This window comes from Psittacula echo (assembly GCF_963264785.1).
Source record: "Psittacula echo genome assembly, chromosome: Z".
Lineage (NCBI taxonomy): Eukaryota > Metazoa > Chordata > Aves > Psittaciformes > Psittacidae > Psittacula > Psittacula echo.
The window spans coordinates 9,974,642-9,995,142 of NC_137742.1; the positions used below are offsets into that span (position 1 = coordinate 9,974,642).

Here is a 20,501-nt window from a genome sequence, read left to right on the forward strand (position 1 = left end):
TTAGTATTTAAAAGCAAAAAAACATGATGATGGGTAATAAATCCTGATTTTGCTGTAGGCAGCACCAGTAACAGATTTGAGGAGCCAGTAGCTACACAGCTAATGTAAATCCAGCTACATGCTGCTTTTTCTTTCCAAATTTAAACCCTTCACAACAGCTTGATGCCCTTGAACAACTATGAAAAGAAAGTCTGCAGTGGTGCCCCATATCCTCCCCAGATGATAAAGCAAGACTGAACAGGATTCCTAAAGGAAGAACTGACAAGACATCTTTGTTATGGTAGAAGTTGAGAGGCCCATTTGAAGTCACACCACAATTTGCGTGCTCAGTAACTTAAACGGACCAACCTTTAGAATTGTGACATATATATGCATTTATGACCTTTTGCAACTTCCCGTAATATCAACTCGAAGTTTTCCTACGTAGCTTTGCAAAGATGAACTTTATTGAGACAGCTTCCATATGCAAGAAATAAACAAAACCCAATTAATACACATTACTGTTCTCACTTTGCTACGCTCCCTGACCTTTCAGTCATACAATTCCTTTCAATTTTGTACCACTTCACCAGGATTCCTAGGCTGTTCTAATCTAGAAGTTAAGTAGCTCCCATCATTCATACAACATGCATCCAAGCAAAAAGAGAAACTTCTCTCACCTTGTCCTCTCTTCTCCCTTTGAGATGGGGAATGTCTATTGCTCTAATCCTTTCTGTGTAAACATTAAATAGAAGGAAGAGCTATTTAAGCAAAATGCTGGCACAAGAACAAGCATGTTTAAGCTAGCTGTGACTGTGCCTAGCTTGGAAATTAAAAGGTGTCAAAAAAACATTAGAGGATCTTGTAAAACACCAATCCTTCAAAAAATGTCACAGTGAGCAGAAATAAGAAGTGAACCAAGGCAGAGTTACAGCTTCATGAACAGAAATATGATATGAGGATTGTTTGAGACAGACACAAGGTTCCTAATGGGCATCTGTCCCCTGCAGCTAGGCCAGGAGAATCTCTGATGCGTTCACTGTTCAGTCAGAACAATACAATTATACTGTTGCTAAATTCTTTGGACTGATCTTTGGCAGTTTCCAGAAAGAGGAGTGTAATATACAACATGAACTTTGCCAACATGAGAAGTTCAATACAAACAGTTCATTAAAATCAACTAGGATTCATGGGCTGTGCACAGATCCCCAGACATCACAGCATAAATAATCTCCTAAAAGAGCATCAAGGTGGCTTTCTAGGGAAACCAAGAGGTTTTTCAGGGTAACCAGATCTAGTCTGACACTACCAAAGGTAATACCATGCAATTCCTTCCAGAATCAAACTCTGCTCTGAAGTTTAAATTACTTGCTTCCATAACTTCTCTCTGATGAAAATTAGAAGTATTTAAGATTTTTAATTTTGCTCTATTCATAGGACAATTTTTATCCAGAAGACCTATTAAGAGGTTAAAGCATTAGAAAGTTAAATATGGTTATTTGCATTAAAACAGAAGAGTAAGGCCTCACAGGACTTGTCCAGTTACCTGAAGTGATAGCTGGACGTTAAGAGCTCCACTCACTTTAGTCTTATTTTGCACTGATGATGAGTAACATCTTGAAAAGCATCTAAGGATCTTTCATCAATGTGGCTAACTATTTATAGCAACCAAAAACTCCTCCCCGAAGATAATGAAACATGAAGAAATCCACACAAGCATGTGAAGAGCATAACTGGAAAAGTTCATGGACTACAGAGGCTGTTGAGTGCTTTGCTCGCATTTTGACGTAATTACTAAAGTTCTACTCTCTGAAGAAACTACACGAAAGCAACACTCTCTTACTTCAGTATCCTGTTCCTGGATGTGAACAAAATTAGACCTGCCAATTATTATGACTACAGTACATTTTATTTACCACTTCTTTTATTTTTGCATTTTGGAACATCAGCCATATTCCACTCCTCCTCTTGATGCTTCATAAACAATTTCAGGGTGTCATAGCTTAATGTGCACAAAGGTGCTTAAAGCAATGTTTTAAGAGGATTATTAAATGCCCAAAATGCACTCAAAAACTTCATTTACAGGACTTCAGATGTCAGCAAGGTGCCACTTTACTGTCAAATTCCAAGCAGAGTTCATAGAAATACAAGGGGCGGGGGGGGGGGAGGAAATAATTTTTACTAAAAAGGCCTTAAAATATGCAGAAGTTAAATGACAAACCTTTCACAATGGCATTTTCAGATTTCCAAAATGTAACACTAAGTAGTTCAGATGGTAAATATGTGGTTTCATGTTATCAAAACGTGCCAATCTACCAGAAATGAAACTGTACAGGGATATTAAGAAGTCTGGCTGACTCCAAACTGCTGAAAGACACATTGCTGTATCAATCATATTTGAACCTTTGCTGGAGGTTGATGAATCCACAAGCAATACATTTGGCCTGGCAACTAAATTTAAACATAATCATTATCTGGCAGGCTTAAAATCATAGTTCAGGATGCCACCACAGCATGATGACTACTCCCTTGCTGCACCTGCACTGGCACCAGACAAGATGAAGCCACTGTAAACAACACTACTTTTTGATTTCCTGGTTCCTTCAGCCAGGATACTTTGAGAAAGTTTCGATAGACATGATTGTTTTATTCCATTTTATTCTCGATATTTGGGATATACATCCTTCAGCTGGCTCATTTTTAAATCACTTCAGTACTTAAACTGTCACACTTGATGCATAATCTGACATCGCAGAGTCATAGCTTGAATATTTCAGTTCTATTACTTTTCATTCTGTACCAGTTAATCATATTTTATTTAAAGGTAAAATGTTAATCTTCTGATGTTAAAAATCATCATACTTTACCCTTTTATGGCTGCATATTAAAATAAGGATACTTGCGGATTACCTAGAGCCTTCTTTTCAGGATTCAAATGAGAACTTGACAAGAGGTCAACTCAGAATCTCTGCAGTACAACAGTCTGATCTGCATGCCAGAGGTGCTCTTTAAATTTCCCAGTCCTTCACAGCTGAAATTAGCACTATCACTAATTGCTACCCCACTTCGGAGCATCCTATTTTAATCCTGAGTAAAAGGTTTACCAAAAAGCACCTTGCTCCAAATTGTTTCCTATAAAGCGATTGCATGCACTATTGTAACCTCAAAACTATAATAGAAATACTTTAAAAAGCCAATGGTTCTCTCTGAGATAAAGAAAGCAATTTTTTTGTTGTTGTTTTAATATTGCTACTCCTCATGACTTAAAATATAACTCTACACACACCACCAGAATGAGGTCTTAGACTGCAAGCATTTCCCAGCAGGGATTTTTGTCTCTATACTTGTCTGCAAACCAACCAGTAAATTGTTAATCATCTATAATTAAAGACACCATAAGCCCAGAACCCATCAGAGTACATCTCCAGTTTGCTCACATGGCCCTTAATGCATAAAATATGCCTTTTCATTTCAGTCCAAGTACCCTTTTCCATTTGGGTGCCTCCTTCAAACCTTCTTCAAAGACATGCCCAAGAAGAGAGGCATTTTTAAACATTTATTTTTATGTATAAAACACAATGAAAATGACAAATTTGTGTGACATACTTCTTTCAGCCTTTTGCTTGACCCTAACATTTTTGGTTTTATCTAAGACTTTCGGAGATATACCATGTTTGCAATGCTCGAGGCTGAGGGTTGTCTGCGAAATGCCATAACTAAGCAAAGTGCATACATTTAACCTTTCATGTCACACAAAGGCCCTCAAGCAGTACCCCAAATTTTTAAATAGGCAAGTTGGAGAGAAGACAGCAGTTGTCCTATGCCACGTATGTTAAGTCAGTAAAAGCACAGAACTGAGCTGGAGATCCTCTGGGCTTCCATGCTCATTCACACGGGTGATGTGTGGCTAGTAAACAATACATTATATGCCTTGATATTGACTTGTTCCTGTGACCACCACTGTATACTGTAGATTGCGCTCCTCTGCTCTGCCTTGGCACTCCGCTTACAACTGTAAGCAAGTCATCCTAAGATAAAGTTCATACAGAACAAGATGTGACATACTCATTTTGAAATAGAAGAAAATCAGTGTTGTTTCAGTGGCGGTGCTGATTTTACTTATTTATTTTGTTATTTCCACATTCGAAACTGCAATTACTGGCACTCTCTCTCAGGTTTTTGATGCTCTGCTTCCACTGTTAACTTCAGTACAAGCATCAAAGCTCTTACATACATATAAAGAATCAAAGCAACACTGATCATACAACAACCACCATCCCCACTTAGCAAAAGCTCACATACTTCTGCTTGCAGAACTACAAAACAAAAAAATTCCATTTTAAATGTAAAACTAAAAATCTGACAACGTACAATTCCAAATGCACTTCTGCTGACAAGCACCAAGTCTAGCAGCTGAAACTGCTCCCTTCCTGAGCCTTCTCCACAGCAATGATCCGCCACCAGGAAAGCCAGCCCGTGGACCACCAACTAGATCTGCAACTTTCTGTGTAAGGCACCATGCCTCACACATGAGGCAAACTCAAGGTTACAATTTTTATTTTAACACATAATTACCTTGACTTTTAGAAGACGCTTCCTATTCCATGCCGAGGATTGTCTCCCACCCTTCATAAAGAAGGTATCTGTTACGACATTTGGAAGCGACTAGTAGGGGTGAAAGACAAGTTTCATTTCTTACAGATTCTTCAGAATGAAAGAAACTATATCTAAAAAGTGCAGATATGCTTTTTCATTTCTTTTGCAGTTCAGAGGAGGGGGGGAGGGAAAAGCATCTCTGATTTGTATATTAAAGTGCAAGCATCTGTCCTACTGATGACATTCTAGGGAAGCACATTAGCATAAAATTTAACGATGTCAAATAAGTGGATGTGAAATAGGGACTGCGTAAAGACACTATTTCCAAGCCTGACAGAAACATCACTGTTTAGAAATGCAAATGAAACCATTATGTTCAATAATTATATGAAAATATGAACAGTTCAGCATGTTTTCCAGCCCTGATGGCGGTTAATGGGATGTACGCTTATGTAAATAACTACTATTAAAGCTAATGCTGAAAAAAACTAATAAATTCATACTAAAGCAACTGATTTAGTACGCTTTTAAACCCCAGCAGTGCTCACTTATTAGAAAGGAGTGCATTCTTATGTTTAGAACTCATTACTGTTACAAGTCACTGCAACTCCATCAATTACCATGCATTAATGAAAATGGGACACATACAAAAAAAAAATTATTGCCTCTCAGCAGTTTTCTTTAAAGACAAAATATAGGGGTATTACCATCATGGGGCCTTGAGGGGAACTTATCAGCAACATAATCTTTATTACTACAACTGTACTCCCTGTGCTATAACCCCGGGGTATTTTTTGTCCAAAGAAGGGGCTAGCCTGTACATAAAGCTCTTGACACATACTTGATGCAAGTGACCATAATAAAGTGCCATCAATAAAAACTTAGCTTTTTCACAATTAAAAATGCATTTAAATAAGCATACTAGTACGTGAACTGAAAAATATAGATGTGAAATGAAAAACTACAATTCCCTAAACTAGAGCAGGGAAGTGTAATGCACATAGAACTAAGGATAAAAGGTACAGGCAGAAGTCTTTTTATGATGATGCTGTATCTGGATAAATTCCATCCAGTCTCACACTTACACTTTTAATGACCTCCTAGAAAGCCATGGAATTAAGACTTCAAGGATGCTATTCATTCCTCTTTGGATGTCTTCTCCAATTCCTAAGCATTACTTTAAAAACTCTTAGCCCTTGTTAAACATCACAATTGATAGAGGAAGCAAAACCAACACAGTGCTGTTATAGCAATGAATCCCTAAAGAAATTAAAAGCTGAGATTTATTCAATGTCTATAGCTCTACAAGTTACCCACTTTCATTTTCTAAGCAGTCTCTGAAAATAAGATATTAATGTAACATCCACTAGATCCTAAGAAGTTTATCAAGGCTGAAAATACTTTTTTATTAGTTTGTATTTGACTGGCAGTTTAAAATTAAGGGTGGGTTTGAACTACCTTACAAGAAACTACAGACAAAGAACTGATGCCAAATGGAGAAGATTCACAAAGGACAGTTATCTCTTCAGCCTCAGCTGCTGTAAAACTTCGGTTCAGGATGGCATTCTGCTACTAGAAGTCACAGCATAGACTTGGAACTCATTTGGCAACAAAAACATTGTCAATAAAAACTATGAAATCTTGTAAAAATAAAAAGGAATAAATAAAGTTTCCAACATGCATGAACAGTGACATAGTTCAAATAGACCATTTACCAGTGTAATAGCCAATATTAACTAAATGCTATGTTTAAGTGCAATGTACTTTCCACAGCATAATGCAAAAATAAAGGCTATCCCAATCTGAAAAGAATTACAGTCTAAAAGCAGGTAGTAAAACTAGCCTTTCAGAGGGCCAGCAGCTGACAGCATACAACAGCAAACACATGATGACAGTCACCATGACAAACATTTGATGGAGAGAGGGGTGGTAGAAGAGGAAAAACACAAAACTATCTGATTGCTTTCACTAATCTCTGTTGAAAGAGAGGTATGAAGTGTTTTGCTATCTAGACCATTAAAACTATTTCATGAGCAAAGGCCACTCTAAGGTTAAAAACAGTAAGACAAATTTGCTACTGATTAATAATAAAGCCATTCATTTTATTCTTCAAATCTAAAGTAATTACAAGCCAGAGCATGGCAAATGGATTTAGCAGAAGCCATTACGTCAGAAGAATCCTTTAAAGAAGAACAGTAATTTAAAAGACTAAACTGAATAATGAACTCTCCTGAACAACAATTATTATGAGATTGATTTATTGAAAGTGTATTTAATCATACAAGAAATGTTTAAACTTTCCAAAACAGTTCAGGAAGACAGAAAAACCAATAGCAGAGTTAGCCCAACGTCCTCATTATAGTTGAGAAGCTGAAGCAGATGGAGAATTCATTTATTTTGGAAGGATAAAGTACATCAATTTCTCTGAATCCACATTTCTAGTCAATTTGTTACAGTACCAGCTTCAACAATTAATGATCTCATTTTCCCATTTGTGCCTCCTTTTAAGAGATCTCAGTCTTTGTTTCCAAATGAGCCAAACGTCATAAAGGAAAATTTAACTCAAAACATCACTTTGAAAGCTCACGTGTCTAAAGCCAAATGTTTCAGCAATTGCCAGAAAACCACAGGCTAGACTCGGTCAGGTACCTAGTCTGGTCAGTCTAAGTGCCTGAAAAAAGATCTGCCTTTCACATGTGACGCATTTCCTTCTTGCCAGCCTGATTTCTACAGAGAAATACCTTTCACCTGACCTGCTTCAGGTTTTTTCCCCAATGTCAGTATATAAAATTGTCATGTTTGAAGCTGCGTTTCTAATGAACCCATTAGGTTCAGAGAGGGGCAGCTCATCATCATATCTGGTTCTGAGATCAACACCAGTTAGTTGGTACAGAGAGTATCACATCTGTGATTAAGATACCATTCCTCCTCCAGAGACAGAAGACGGGCTGTCTGTAAAGCATATGCCTACCAACAGCTATCAATAACCTGGCAAAGCATAACTCTAGCTCTTTAGCTAGACTGCAGCTCAGAAATGTGAAGTCATTAGTACCAAGAAGAGATAACTGCAGCACAACAATTTCATGAAACAGACAGGAGAATTCTACTAGCCCTCAACACACAACTCCAGGAGCCTCCAAAATTCTACACCAGAGGTGCTGGGTGGGAAAGCCTTCTCCTCTTCAGTCAGCCACACGCAGAATAACTTCATTGTGCGCTTTACAGTATAAATTACAAAGCAGCTCTGCTTCTCTGACCCTACAGCTATACTTCTGTATTCACAGTACTATCTCATAGACAATCTTGCACCACTGAATGTGAAGCTGTAGGGCAAAAAGACTACCTAGCTCACATTCTACAGAGGCTGAGGTTGCCTGCTTAGATGCTGCCTGTTGATTCTGGATAATTTCATAACATGGACAAAAATGCTAGCTTCTGCTCTAAACGCACAAGCTAGGAAAAACCACAGAAAGCTGAGCTTTAAATGAATCTCCAGTCATTGATCCATTCGAACACTCAACACTACGATATGTTTCACCTTGTTTTAGTTTAAAAGTTCATAAAAAATTCAAAATATCTTATTTACCCAATAGTCCTTGACTGATTCTTCTACATTTAAGAAGTTCTTAAATACATACATTATTTAGCCAATACTGCCGTTACAGAATAGCATATAAATATTCAGGGACTTTTTAATAAGTTCAGCTTTTATTCAATCAGCCATAATGGTTGCTTAGAAACATTTACCAGTAGGATACCTATAAAAACAGTAAGGGAAACACCTTCAAAGAGTGAAGCAGTTGGATAAATGGGGGAAAAAAGAGCAAAATACTAATTTTTTATTCTCTTCACATGCATTCAAGCAAATTATGATGCAGAGAAAGATATATAGTATGCATTTACATATGAAAAACGGGAAGGGAAAAAAATCAAAAGAACACGCTGAGGCAGCCAAGTTGAGAAATAAAAAGAAAAACAATTATGGTCATTCCAGTCCCTCAGTTTGTAACTTCTCAGAAACTATACTACCAGGAACCACACTTCAGAAACCGTAACAAAAGCAAAAATCACCTTCAGACTTAGCCAAAGTTATACCCAAAATTGATACTGAGATTTAAATAAATAGCCTGACCTTCAAAAGTACCAGGCATGAGTTTCCTGCAAATGGCAATTTTTGTCTCTCTACAGGAATTTTTTTCTTGCCTTTTATTAATTTCAGGGACAGGGACAACAAGGCAGGGATCCAACTTTCATACATACATGCTTATCTATGCTGTTAATTTCCACACTCCATTTTCGTAAGACACTCCGTGTCATCATTCTGAGTTCAGGCTAACTGTCCTTTTGCAAAGCACAGCCCTGGGTAGGTACACACACACCCCTATCTTAAGCAGGACACAAAGACCACACATTGAACTAAGTACATTGACAAAGGCTTTCTATGCAAAGCCTTTTGGTTTTTGTCTTCACCTATAATAACAATTTGGTGGGTCAGATTAAAAAAAAGAGAGGAAATGGATGAAGTGGCTATTTCTCTCCCCATTTTCAGAAAAGAAAATTCAACACTATAGAGAAAAGCATGACAGAACAAAAAGATATATACTGTATGCCAATATCTGCTTTGTATCAGTTTGTTCTTTAGTATTAAGCAAGTCAACAACTATTTTTCTTCTGAAAAATACTAATTCTACATTCTACCAGCAGAGAAAGATAGGAAAAGGAGAAAATACATAAATAGCACTAATTTATGAGTATATGCAAGTGTAATGTAATGAACAGTACTATGGCAAAACTAAAAGCATTTTATTAAAGACTCTAGATACTGCTTATAAAAAGTCCATTATTCTTCCAGCAAATTAATACTTCCTCACAATATCAGCAAATGAACTGTTTTAGTTAAATTAATATTCATGTTAACTGCATGCAAAATCAACTAATTGAGTAGTCCTAAGTTACAATATTAAAAGCATATGTAAACAGAGTCTGTGATCAATTTTAAGACTAGCCAAGTAAATCAGATGGGATTTGTTGTATGAACATGACAGGATCTTCAAATCGACAGATTGCATACAGTCAGAAAATAATTCCAGCAAAAAAATTAAGTAATGCAGGTACATTGTTAATACAAACCAAAACAGCTCTTTAGTAGGGCTGATCAGTTTAAATTTAAAGACAAAAAAGTTTGCAATGAACAGAATCTCTTCTTCCCTTTACGTCCCCATTTTTTTTGTCCAAAATTATAATTTCAACATAGCTTAGAACTCAGTACCCATCTTTTATAACTTTTTTTAAATGAAATTTCCTCTCCCTCACTTAATAAATCTTCACAGAAATGTTAAGGCTGCTTTTGCTTCTTCATTTACGCAACATCATCAAACTTACATTAAAAAAAAATCCTTAATGGTGATAACAAGAAAAGCTAAAGACCATAACATAGTTTCTTTGGGCTCTGAAATAACAGTAGTATTTGTTTCTTAATAATCTCATTATTATCATTTTTTTCCTAAGACATTTATCATAACAGTACTGGGGCATCTTACAAAAGCTATTTTCCCATTTCTTAAATTAATCATATTTGGGACCTAAATTAATAATAGGTGGTTGAAAATATGCCAGGGAAAAAGGAAAGCCAGAAGCTTTTCTCTTAACAGCTCCCAGCAGAAGTAGAGGAAGGGGCAGAGCATGTAGCTTAAGAGCATAACATGGTACACGCTCCTCATTCCTTATTCCGAAAATGCAAATGGAACAACAAAACTAAGAACATTGAAGTTGCAAGTCAAACACTCCAAAGGCACTGTCAGAATTTAGATTGCTGCTAGAAGCATAGTTCCATCACTCAGGGTGTATCCATCATGATCTGGGAATACAGAAGCAAAGAGAAGGCAAACACTACGAGCGGACGCTGATGAAGACACAGAGGTAGGTTACATATAGCTAGCCTTCTCTGGAGACACTGAGCATAGTCCCACATTCTGCTTCAAGGTTTGGAGGGTGCTAGAATACACTGAGCAGACACATCCCTGCTTTCATCAGCTGTCTCACAATCATCTGACTGATCACAGTCCACCTGCCTTTATCTTGGATCTTCCTTAACCTTGTCTGCTTAACTCATGAAAGGAGTAAAGCCTGTGACTGACATTAGCCATTCCTTCTTTTCCACAGCCCAACCACCTTTTCCAAGTCTCTCCTTCCAGCCAGGTTCTAGTTCTCACTTTCCCCATACAGCTTCCATATATGTTTTCCCATCTACCTCATGTTTAATCTTCCGCTTCAGATGATTAAATCTACCCCCCATATTCTCATACTTACAGCTAAGATGCTTTCACGGTGGAGAGTACCAAAAGAATGGGAGCCCCTGCTACTGCATTTTCCTGTTCTGCCCAATTGGGTAAATTTTAGTAAGAACAGCCAAAGAAGTCATCACAGCATGCACACCTTAAACAGCTAAGCATCATATCTCCAACAAAAAGCAGCACTAGAATTTTTTGGAGAAAAGGCTACAAGAGTTTTATATAGGCAAAATAAAGATTTGATCCTCTTTTGGGTTTGGAACTGGTTGAAACACTTTAGATCATGCTTCTTTTGAAAGAAGTTCAAACAGGCTTCAAACAGGAAGGCTCTGTAAAAAACTAAGCCAAATAAGGCTGGCTTTCATAAGCCAACCAAGCTCCATCAAAATATTTACCTCTGGCCAAATTATAAGAGAATGACGGATGTAACTGAGTCAGGGAAAAGGAATAGGCCAGACAACTACTTTAAAACCCTAATTTTCCTTAATTCTCTGATAACAAATATTGGGCAACCCTGACAACAAGCTGGCCTATTTATGATTCACAGTCTGCCCATCAGGGTTGTCCTCCATTAACTGCACACCCAGTCAATAAGAACTACTCAAATGCAATGGAAGGATAGAATTGACTTTCAAGTTTGCACGAAATTTGAGTTGTTCTCTATCCAGACAGCACTGACCAATCCCAAAGCAAATGCAAGCTTAGGCTGCAGACAGTTTTACCAATATTATTAAGTTATTACAGTGAGATCACTGCATTCCACCAACCCCTTATGCCTCACTGCTTTTGTCATAGTCCATCAGCAATTAATTCAAACAGATGGGTCCACATAGCTTCTTAAAAGGAAGAAAAAAAAAAAAAAAACCACCAAAAAACCCCACCAAACACAACAAAATGAAGGAAATCTGTCTTTAAAGCAGGGATTTCAAGCACACAAAGTGTACCTTCACTGCAAGATTCTCAATAAGAAGAAAATCAAACAACAAAACTCATGTTGCTGAGGAAAAAAAAACAACCCACATTCCCTGTGCTATTCAATTTAAACTTTTGCCAAGCTGAAATTACACTTCACCAGATAGCTGCTGTTACATCAGAAGCACCAATTTATTACTGCAGGATAATTTTAAACACTGGGCTAGATAAAGTAATTTTACAGAGAATAAATTAGCTTTGGGAAGTGGGGGGCGGGGGGGAAGTAAGTAAAATCAATTTTACCAGACTAGGTTTTCTCTTGTGGTATTATATTCCTGCTATCTTATTTGTAAGTGAACTCTGCATTTCAGAAGAACTTGAAGAATTTCAAGTTGCTGTACCCGAAAATAACCAGAATCTGTATTCAACTTTGGCAAGTCGTTTCTACCATTTCTTGTCTCTGCAACAAGCTTTAAGATAAAAAAATTAACTGATCGGAGGTCCATTGAGGATCTTGAATCATTCATGTATGATAGGCAAGTATTGCAGTAGTTAAAATTATATTGTTTAAAATTATAACCTTGTTTTATATTTCTAGGTTTGCAGTTTTATGAAGTGTAAAATTGCATGCATTAACCTTCTGCCATGTCTACGAGACTTCTGAAAAAGTACTCATGCTTATGCAATCTATTTCTAGTAAAGAGGGAAAAAAGGGGGGGTTGAGGGGCAAAAAAAAACAAACCATGCAAAAAAGCCAAGCAAGCATGCCTGCTTCCCAGTAGCCAAATAAATCTCAGATGAATTACTGAAAGCTTTATGTGCATATATTAAAAAATATTAATCTAGAACATACATCCCACCCACATCCATGAGCCGACTGAATGCACAAGATGTAATATATGACAAAATACTGGCTTTAGTGAAATCAATGTAAAAGAGCTGTAGCCACATTCAATGGCTCTTAAATACATCATATTTAGTATTTTCCAGGAACTGTTCCATGGCTGGCTAAGCTTGTTGATGTGTATATTATTTAGTACAAACAGACCTAATTCTTTCTATCAATATAAGTGCCACTGTGCTACAAGAGATCTTTTGGGTCATGAAGGGCAAGACAAAATACCACTGAATTCCTTTCATAAGCCAACCAAGCTCCATCATAAAAGCTGTTTTTGTGTTAAGTCTTCATGTGTTGACAGTGGAATTTGATTGCTCGAATTTTCAAGAACCCTCCTCTAACTTCATTGTTTGTGGAACATTTATCTCCATATATATTTCTGTTTTAAGCCAGGCCTATATCTTTAACAGTCACTTTTTGTCTCAGTGTTGTCTCTCCCCCTATTCACCTTACCACGATCTCAATCTACTTCCATATGGCCAGTCACTATTCATAAGCATACATACAAACACACTTCAGTGTCTTCTCATAAAATAGCTTCTCCAGGCCCTCATCATCTTATCACAGTATCACAGTATGTTAGAGATTGGAAGGGACCTCAAAAGATCATCCAGACAACCCCCCTGCCAGAGCAGGAACACCTAGATAAGGTTACACAGGAATGTGTCCAGGCGGGTTTTGAATGTCTCCAGAGAAGGAGACTCCACAACCTCCCTGGGCAGCCTGTTCCAGTGTTCCGTCACCCTCACTGAGAAGAAGTTTCTTCTCAAGTTTAAGTGGAACCTCTTGTGTTCCAGTTTATACCCATTACCCCTTGTCCTATCATTGTTTGCCACTGAGAAGAGCCTGGCTCCATCCTCGTGACACTCCCCCTTCATATATTTATATACACTAATAAGGTCACCCCTCAGTCTCCTCTTCTCCAAACTATAGAGACCCAGCTCCCTCAGCCTTTCCTCATAAGGGAGATGCTCCACTCCCTTAATCATCGTAGTTGCCCTGCGCTGGACTCTCTCCAGCAGGTCCCTGTCCTCCACAACTGTTCTCACTAACTTCATTTTTTACTTGAACAAGGAATTACTCAGGACTGAAAATGCTATTAACACTAAGTTTCATCAATGCTTTTTAAAATGGCATTAGTATCCTCCCTACTTGAAATACAATTACTGATGAACCACACACTATTTGCAGCACTGTCTCTTCCATGTCCCACTGTAGTCAACCATTAGCCTTATGACGAATTAAACAAGGAAGCATCAACATCAAAGATGTAGAAGAGAAGTGAACAGAAGGATTTTGCAAAGGTCTATGACACCACACTGAGGGAAAATTGTAGTCCCTGACACATTGACTTTGCATGTGATATTCCAGGATTGGGATTACATGTATGCAGCTTAATCAAAATGGAAGTCACAGCCTGCAAGAAACTATATTTGCCTAACTTTATATAAAAACCCCACCAAACAAAAACTACACCAAAAAAGTCTGAACTGGCTAAATTCTCTAGTATATGTATACAGTTTATATGTTTTCATATAAGTTATCTTTCTGTGGACATGGAGAACACTGGAATAACATGCAAGTTTTAGAACTCAATCACAACAACTTAACAGGATTAAGTGAATAAATAAATAAATCTATAACCATATTTTAAATGCACAAATTACTTATTGTCGGTTTTAGTTGACAAATATCTATTTCATAGCAAAACAACATCATAGGAACAGCTGGATGGCAGTTTTAAGCTCAAATGAACCAGCATCACAGGCTGACAAGTCATCTCTCTGATTGCTTTTGAATGGCAGCACATGCAGATTTACTCTCTGCCGTAAATTAGAACAATTATTTCTCTGCAGTTCACTTTTTATTTCAGACAGTGAGCCCCCGCACATATTTTTAAAGGATATCTTCCCTTTCCTTGATGATAAGTTCATTCTGTTCCTCTAGCTGTCTGATCTTCTTCTCAAATGACTCCTGTTCAGCTTTCAGCCGTTCTTCTGTCACCTCCTTTTCTTCACTTACCCTGAAAAGAATATGAGAAAAATAAAATATATGCCCATAACCCAGTGCCTGACTTACAACTCCTCTGCTTCCCAGGTAAATGGATATCACCCTTTCCACCTTTGAACAGGTGAGTTCCTCATAATGTTTATTTTACTGTATTACATTGGAAGATGCATATGACTTTATGCAATACATTATTTTTCCAAAGACACTGGTCTCACTAGAGTACATGCACATTAATGGACTGCATGGAACAGCAAAGTAAGGACCTAAACCCACAATAAGATCTGTGCAGTTTGGTTCCCTGCAGCATAATGAAGAAACACTGGGATCTTTGCAAGCCTAAGGCACGTATGCAGGCAATCCGAAAGAGAGAGTTTCGCTACCAAGACAAGAAGAAAACTGGAAAACTCTTCTGTTTCTTAGTGCATTAATTAATTCTTTCATATTTACTGCTGAAATATAAGTCCAGGAAAAGAAACATTTTTCTTTTTAGCTTTCTACAAAAGAAAAAGTCTGTCCTCTTCTGAGAATTTTAAAATATCAAGCTGCAGGAGTAAATTTTCCCTTCTCTCTGGGCCATGGCACCCTGTATCTTGCTGCTCAGTGTAAATAATTGGATCAGGATTAAAAGATGACAATGTGAGAAAGGTTTACAATGATCATTTATTCTGCACCTCAAGAGCAGGCTGTAAAAACATTTATTCTGGTATCACGTAGGCAAGACGACCATTATGCACAAATGATCCCCTAACTATGCTAAAAAACACAGCTTAGAAATCACGGTTCTATAAAACCTCTACAAAAATATTAAGTAATGAGCGTAGACTAATAAATATTATTGCTCTGCACTTAGGCAATTTCTTTTGCTGAAGGCTCTTAAAGTTCAGCCTCTTATGATGATGAAAAAGCAGCTACAACACAGGTGACATCAAACTAGTACAACTTTTAGCAAACTTCAGCTTTAACTGCCTTTGAGTGGAATACTCCTTTAGGAAGAGTAAGGGAGGGAAAGTATAACATATCTATATAATACATATACACTAAGCCTTCCACTCACTCATTAGACTCATTAACATTCTTAGCAGAGAACTTCCATTCAAAGACTGAGCCATCCATTTGACATCACGACATTTCCCTTAGGAGGACACAGATTTGTTTTGATACTCCAGTAGAAAAGCCATAAATACTGCAATTGGGTCACCCCTCTGGGGGTGAACTATAGACAGGCAGCATTCCCCAACTTTAAGATCAATTCACAGCCTTTCCCACAACAGTTGAAGCAGACTGCATGAAGTTGGAAATAATTAATAATACCAAAACTCACACCTTTTCTCTACAACCCTGGAGGCAGAAAAGTAACATAGAGCATATAATCAAATTCTGAAAATTACAGCAGTTTGAAAGTCTGGAACAAGCTATTAATGGGAAAGTTTCTAAATTACATTAAAAATGACATGGATTTAGCATAAAAACATTACACTGTTCATGTGCCCGTGGTCTCATTTACAATCCTGTCCCTGGAAGTATTCATCAACTCATCCTTAGACCCCTTTCCCTCCACTCAATGGTTGTTAAAAATGGTGTGGACGCATCATAAAAACAACGAAAAGGGAATCAGATGCCATCCAGAGGGACCTCGACACGCTTGTGAGGTGGGCTGATGCCAACCTTATGAAGTTGAACCATGACAAGTGCAAGGTCCTACACCTGGGTCGGAGAAATCCCAGGCAGAGCTACAGGTTGGGCAGAGAAGAGATTCAGAGCAGCCCTGCAGAGAAGGACTTGGGGGTGTTGGTTGATGAAAAAATGAACATGAGCCGGCTGCAGTGTGCGCTCGCAGCCCAGAAAGCCAACCGGATCCTGGGCTGCATCAAGAGGAGCGTGACCAGCAGGTCGAAGGAGGTGATCCTGCCCCTCTACTCTGCTCTCATGAGACCTCACTTGGAGTATTGTGTGCAGTTCTGGTGTCCTCAACATAAAAAGGACATGGAACTGTTGGAACAAGTCCAGAGGAGGGCCACGAGGATGATCAGGGGACTGGAGCACCTCCCGTATGGAGACAGGCTGAGAAAGTTGGGGCTGTTCAGCCTGGAGAAGAGAAGGCTGCGGGGAGACCTCAGAGCAGCCTTCCAGTATCTGAAGGGGGCCTACAAGGATGCTGGGGAGGGGCTATTTATCAGGGACTGTAGTGACAGGACAAGGGGTAACAGGTTCAAACTTAAACAGGGGAAGTTTAGATTGGATATAAGGAAGAAATTCTTTAGTGAGAGGGTGGTGAGGCACTGGAATGGGTTGTCCAGGGAGGTTGTGAATGCTCCATCCTTGGCGGTGTTCAAGGCCAGGTTGGATGAGGCCTTGGGTGACACGGTTTAGTGTGGGGTGCCCCTGCCCATGGCAGGGGGGTTGGAACTGGATGACCTTAAGGTCTTTTCCAACCCTAACTATTTTATGATTCTATGATTAACACTGGATCCATCCTAACACCTATGTACTCCTTACTTAAGCAGGCAACAAACTTCTGAAGACTATCTACTATCCATCCTTGCTCCCTGATGCAGTTACAACAGTACATATGCCATAGGCTGCAGGCTCAGGCTTTTGCATCTAACCACAACCTGTTTGTTTTCTCTGAATCTACAGCAATCATATAACTGACTATAGCATATATGACTTTCGTTCATGTAATCAGTGAAGGACGAAAGAATGATTTCTGTTTCTTAGGTTAAAAAAAAAAAAAATAAATAAAAAAAGGAAAAAAATAGAGAACAGAGACTAAAACACATCAATTGGAAAAGACAATGAAGACAGCAATGACCATGTAAGGTGAGACAGGAAGGAAACAGGAACAGTGGAAAATAAAATCAGAAGGGAAAGGCAGAACAAGCATCATCTCCAGGACACTATATAAGGAAGGAAGCTTGCTTTCTAACTGCTGGAGTGATGCTGCACTATAAAAAAGGGACAACGGAAACACCAGGCACCCAAGAATATTAAAATACAACAACAGTATAAGAAAATCACAGAATAGTCTGAACGTGAAGGGACCTTAAAGCTCATATAGTTCCAACCCCCCTGCCATGGGCAGCAACACCTTCCACTAGACCAGGTTGCTCAAAGCCCCATCTAGCCTGGCCTAAAATGAGGTAAGAAAGAACAGAGCACTAGAGAAATTAGACTAAACCTAGCAGATTTTACCCATCTCCACATTCTCTGATTTGCGCCTTGTATCAGTCTGCATCACGTGCACGTGCTGTGTTTGTATTTAACACAGACCACAGCAAGCTGTCATACTCCCAGACACATGAATAGATTGTGCCACATATCTTATGCAGTAAATGACTGAGAACAGTAAGTGATCTTAGAAGAAATGTGGCAGTATGTGTTTATGTATCACAAAGCAGGAGACAGCCCATAAAGGGCAGGCAAGATATAGAAGACAGTTACTCACAGGAGGTGGCAAAAGGAAGTTAGAGAAAAGGAATACAAGAATGTCATCAGATTATGCTGGATTTATGACACATCCTATAGATAGCTCAGTGAGATTTTTTTATATACTTATTTCTTTGCCTTCTGGCACAAAAAAAAAAACCCTCAAGATTTTTAGCAGAATTAGGAAAAACTTCATTGATGCCAAACAGAAACATTACAATGCTCCTTAAAAGGATTTTTACCTGCTTTTTATCTGCCAGTAGTCAGAAAAGAGCAGTGAAAGAATAAAGACACTACAACTACAAAGGGTACAACTACTCCCCTGGGCAACATACTGGTGTCCAGCTCCATTATCATTGTTTGCAGGAGTGAATAGAGGACCAACAGTAGAAGCAAAGATGACAAATCCGTAGAATTATTCCAGCATCATTTTTTTACTTGTAATTTACATGCACCTATCTTATGTCATAGGATACACACCAACTTTGTTTGAGATTTGTTCTAAATTCAACACTTCAAAGCTTATGTAATTCTAGGCATCTAAATAAAGATTTTATTTTTATTTTACAGAAAAAACCTCTGTAGGGAATAAAAATTCATAATGCAGATACATTGACAAAAAAAAACAATCCTCCTAGGACATCAGCTTTAGTTTTCAAATTAATTCCTAATTCACCAGTTCCAAATATTATGGTGTGCTCTCAAGTCCAGTCCTGATACTAGTAGTTCTGTGTTATCTGAAGAACGAATTGATCAACAAGTTTGCTGATGACACTGATTCATTCTACTGAGTAACGCAGGATTGATGCTCTCAAGGTGGAATATTTGAAATACTGCACAGGTCAACAGTGCTTCAAGTTTCACTTGTCTATTGAATAAGTGGCATGCACAAGAAAGAGCCATAATACATCAACACTACACTAGGGACAAAATTCAAAAGAACTTTTCCTGACTGAAGGTTCTTACAATCTTTACAAAAGAAAAGAGCTGAAAAGGCAAATTAAAAATAGTGTTTCCTATTTTTTAAAAGTGTTAGAAAAAATTGAGCTTTTACAAAGAGAAGTCTAAATGCATTAAGAGCTGCAACCGAGCAAATAAAGAGAGAAGACAACATAAACAAAAAGCAGACACTCGACACTGGGAAGTTCACTGATCAGTCCTAGAGTTGTTGGGAACATTTCTTTTTTTAGGGAATATTCACCTGATATTAGTCTGCCAACTAGCTAGCAAAGATGGAAAAATTTTGGTGATCATTCTCAAAAACCAGAAATTTTAAATTCCAAACAAAGAATGGCAACTGGAACAGGCAAGGCCACAGGGGAAGGAAAAATGGAGCAAGGACTAAGATAAGAGCATCATCCAAAGCTCAGCACACACAGGTGTTGAATTCATTCATAGAATGAAATCAGGTATTCCAAGGGAAAGATGCACTCCAGAAAGATGAAACAAGAAGTTTCATGCCAGAGTTGATCACAACATGCCTCTGGCAGAAGTGAGCACCAAGTGATTTTTAATACAAGCACTGCAGGAAGAAATAATGGCAGCACTTTTGTCTAAGGACACTTCACAAATCTGATATATTTTACCCAAGGATCATGGGCACTTTGTATAAATTAAAAAAAATAAAATAACAAAACCCCTAACGATCCAAAGACATAATTAAAATTGTTACAGAATGGATAAATTTTATGATATGCAACTTGCAAAATACAAAACTAGATCTCACAGCATGAATTTATAGCTACAAATGACTTTTTAAGCACAAAAGGTAAGTGTGATTGGTGATACAATAATCTAAGGCATACTTTCCCTATCAACAAGAAGCAATTTCCAGACAAGCTTAGGGATATCTCATTTGCAGTCTCACTGCCTGACCAATTAAGAGAACTGCAGTACAATATTTTCCTAAAGTAGCACAAACAAAGAAAAGAGAATAAAAGATCTTGACATTGAAGTTAAAGCCAGGTTAAATACGAAGTAGTGTAACCCAGGAGAGAAGGTAACACCGCAGATCTGTAATATGGGCTTCCACAGGCAAGTTGTCCTTCAAAGATCCTAACTGCTGAAAGAAAAACACTTAAACAGCAGATATACGCTACAGTAGTTTTACTGTCCTCCTTCGTAATGCTTTCCAGTTCTGTAGCCAAATTAACCTTCTGTTTTGATTCTCATTTTCACCTTTTGCTGAAAAATCTCAATTGCAGTTGGTCAATTTCATCTTCATATCAGGATGAAAAGCAATGCTGGGAAAAAAGACTAGCATTCCAGACTGCTAGCACCCTACAAAGGGTTTAGGAATCCAAGGACTTGGGAAGGAGGAAACATTTTCTCCATAAGGGACACAGGGCTCTCTGAAGGCTGTTTAACAAGCTGCTGGGGGTGCAAGTCAT

At 38.1% G+C, this 20,501-nt stretch overlaps 1 protein-coding gene across 1 annotated transcript in view; it reads right to left on the reverse strand.

The window, feature by feature from the left end:
* Nucleotides 1–20,501, reverse strand: part of KIAA1328 — a gene marked incomplete at both ends in the record, with an annotated part of 171,574 nt that overhangs the window by 135,884 nt on the left and 15,189 nt on the right. The window contains one exon of the mRNA XM_080637342.1: nt 14,583–14,698. Coding sequence (XP_080493468.1) covers nt 14,583–14,698 — 116 coding nt within the window. The remainder of the gene's footprint in view (nt 1–14,582; nt 14,699–20,501) is intronic.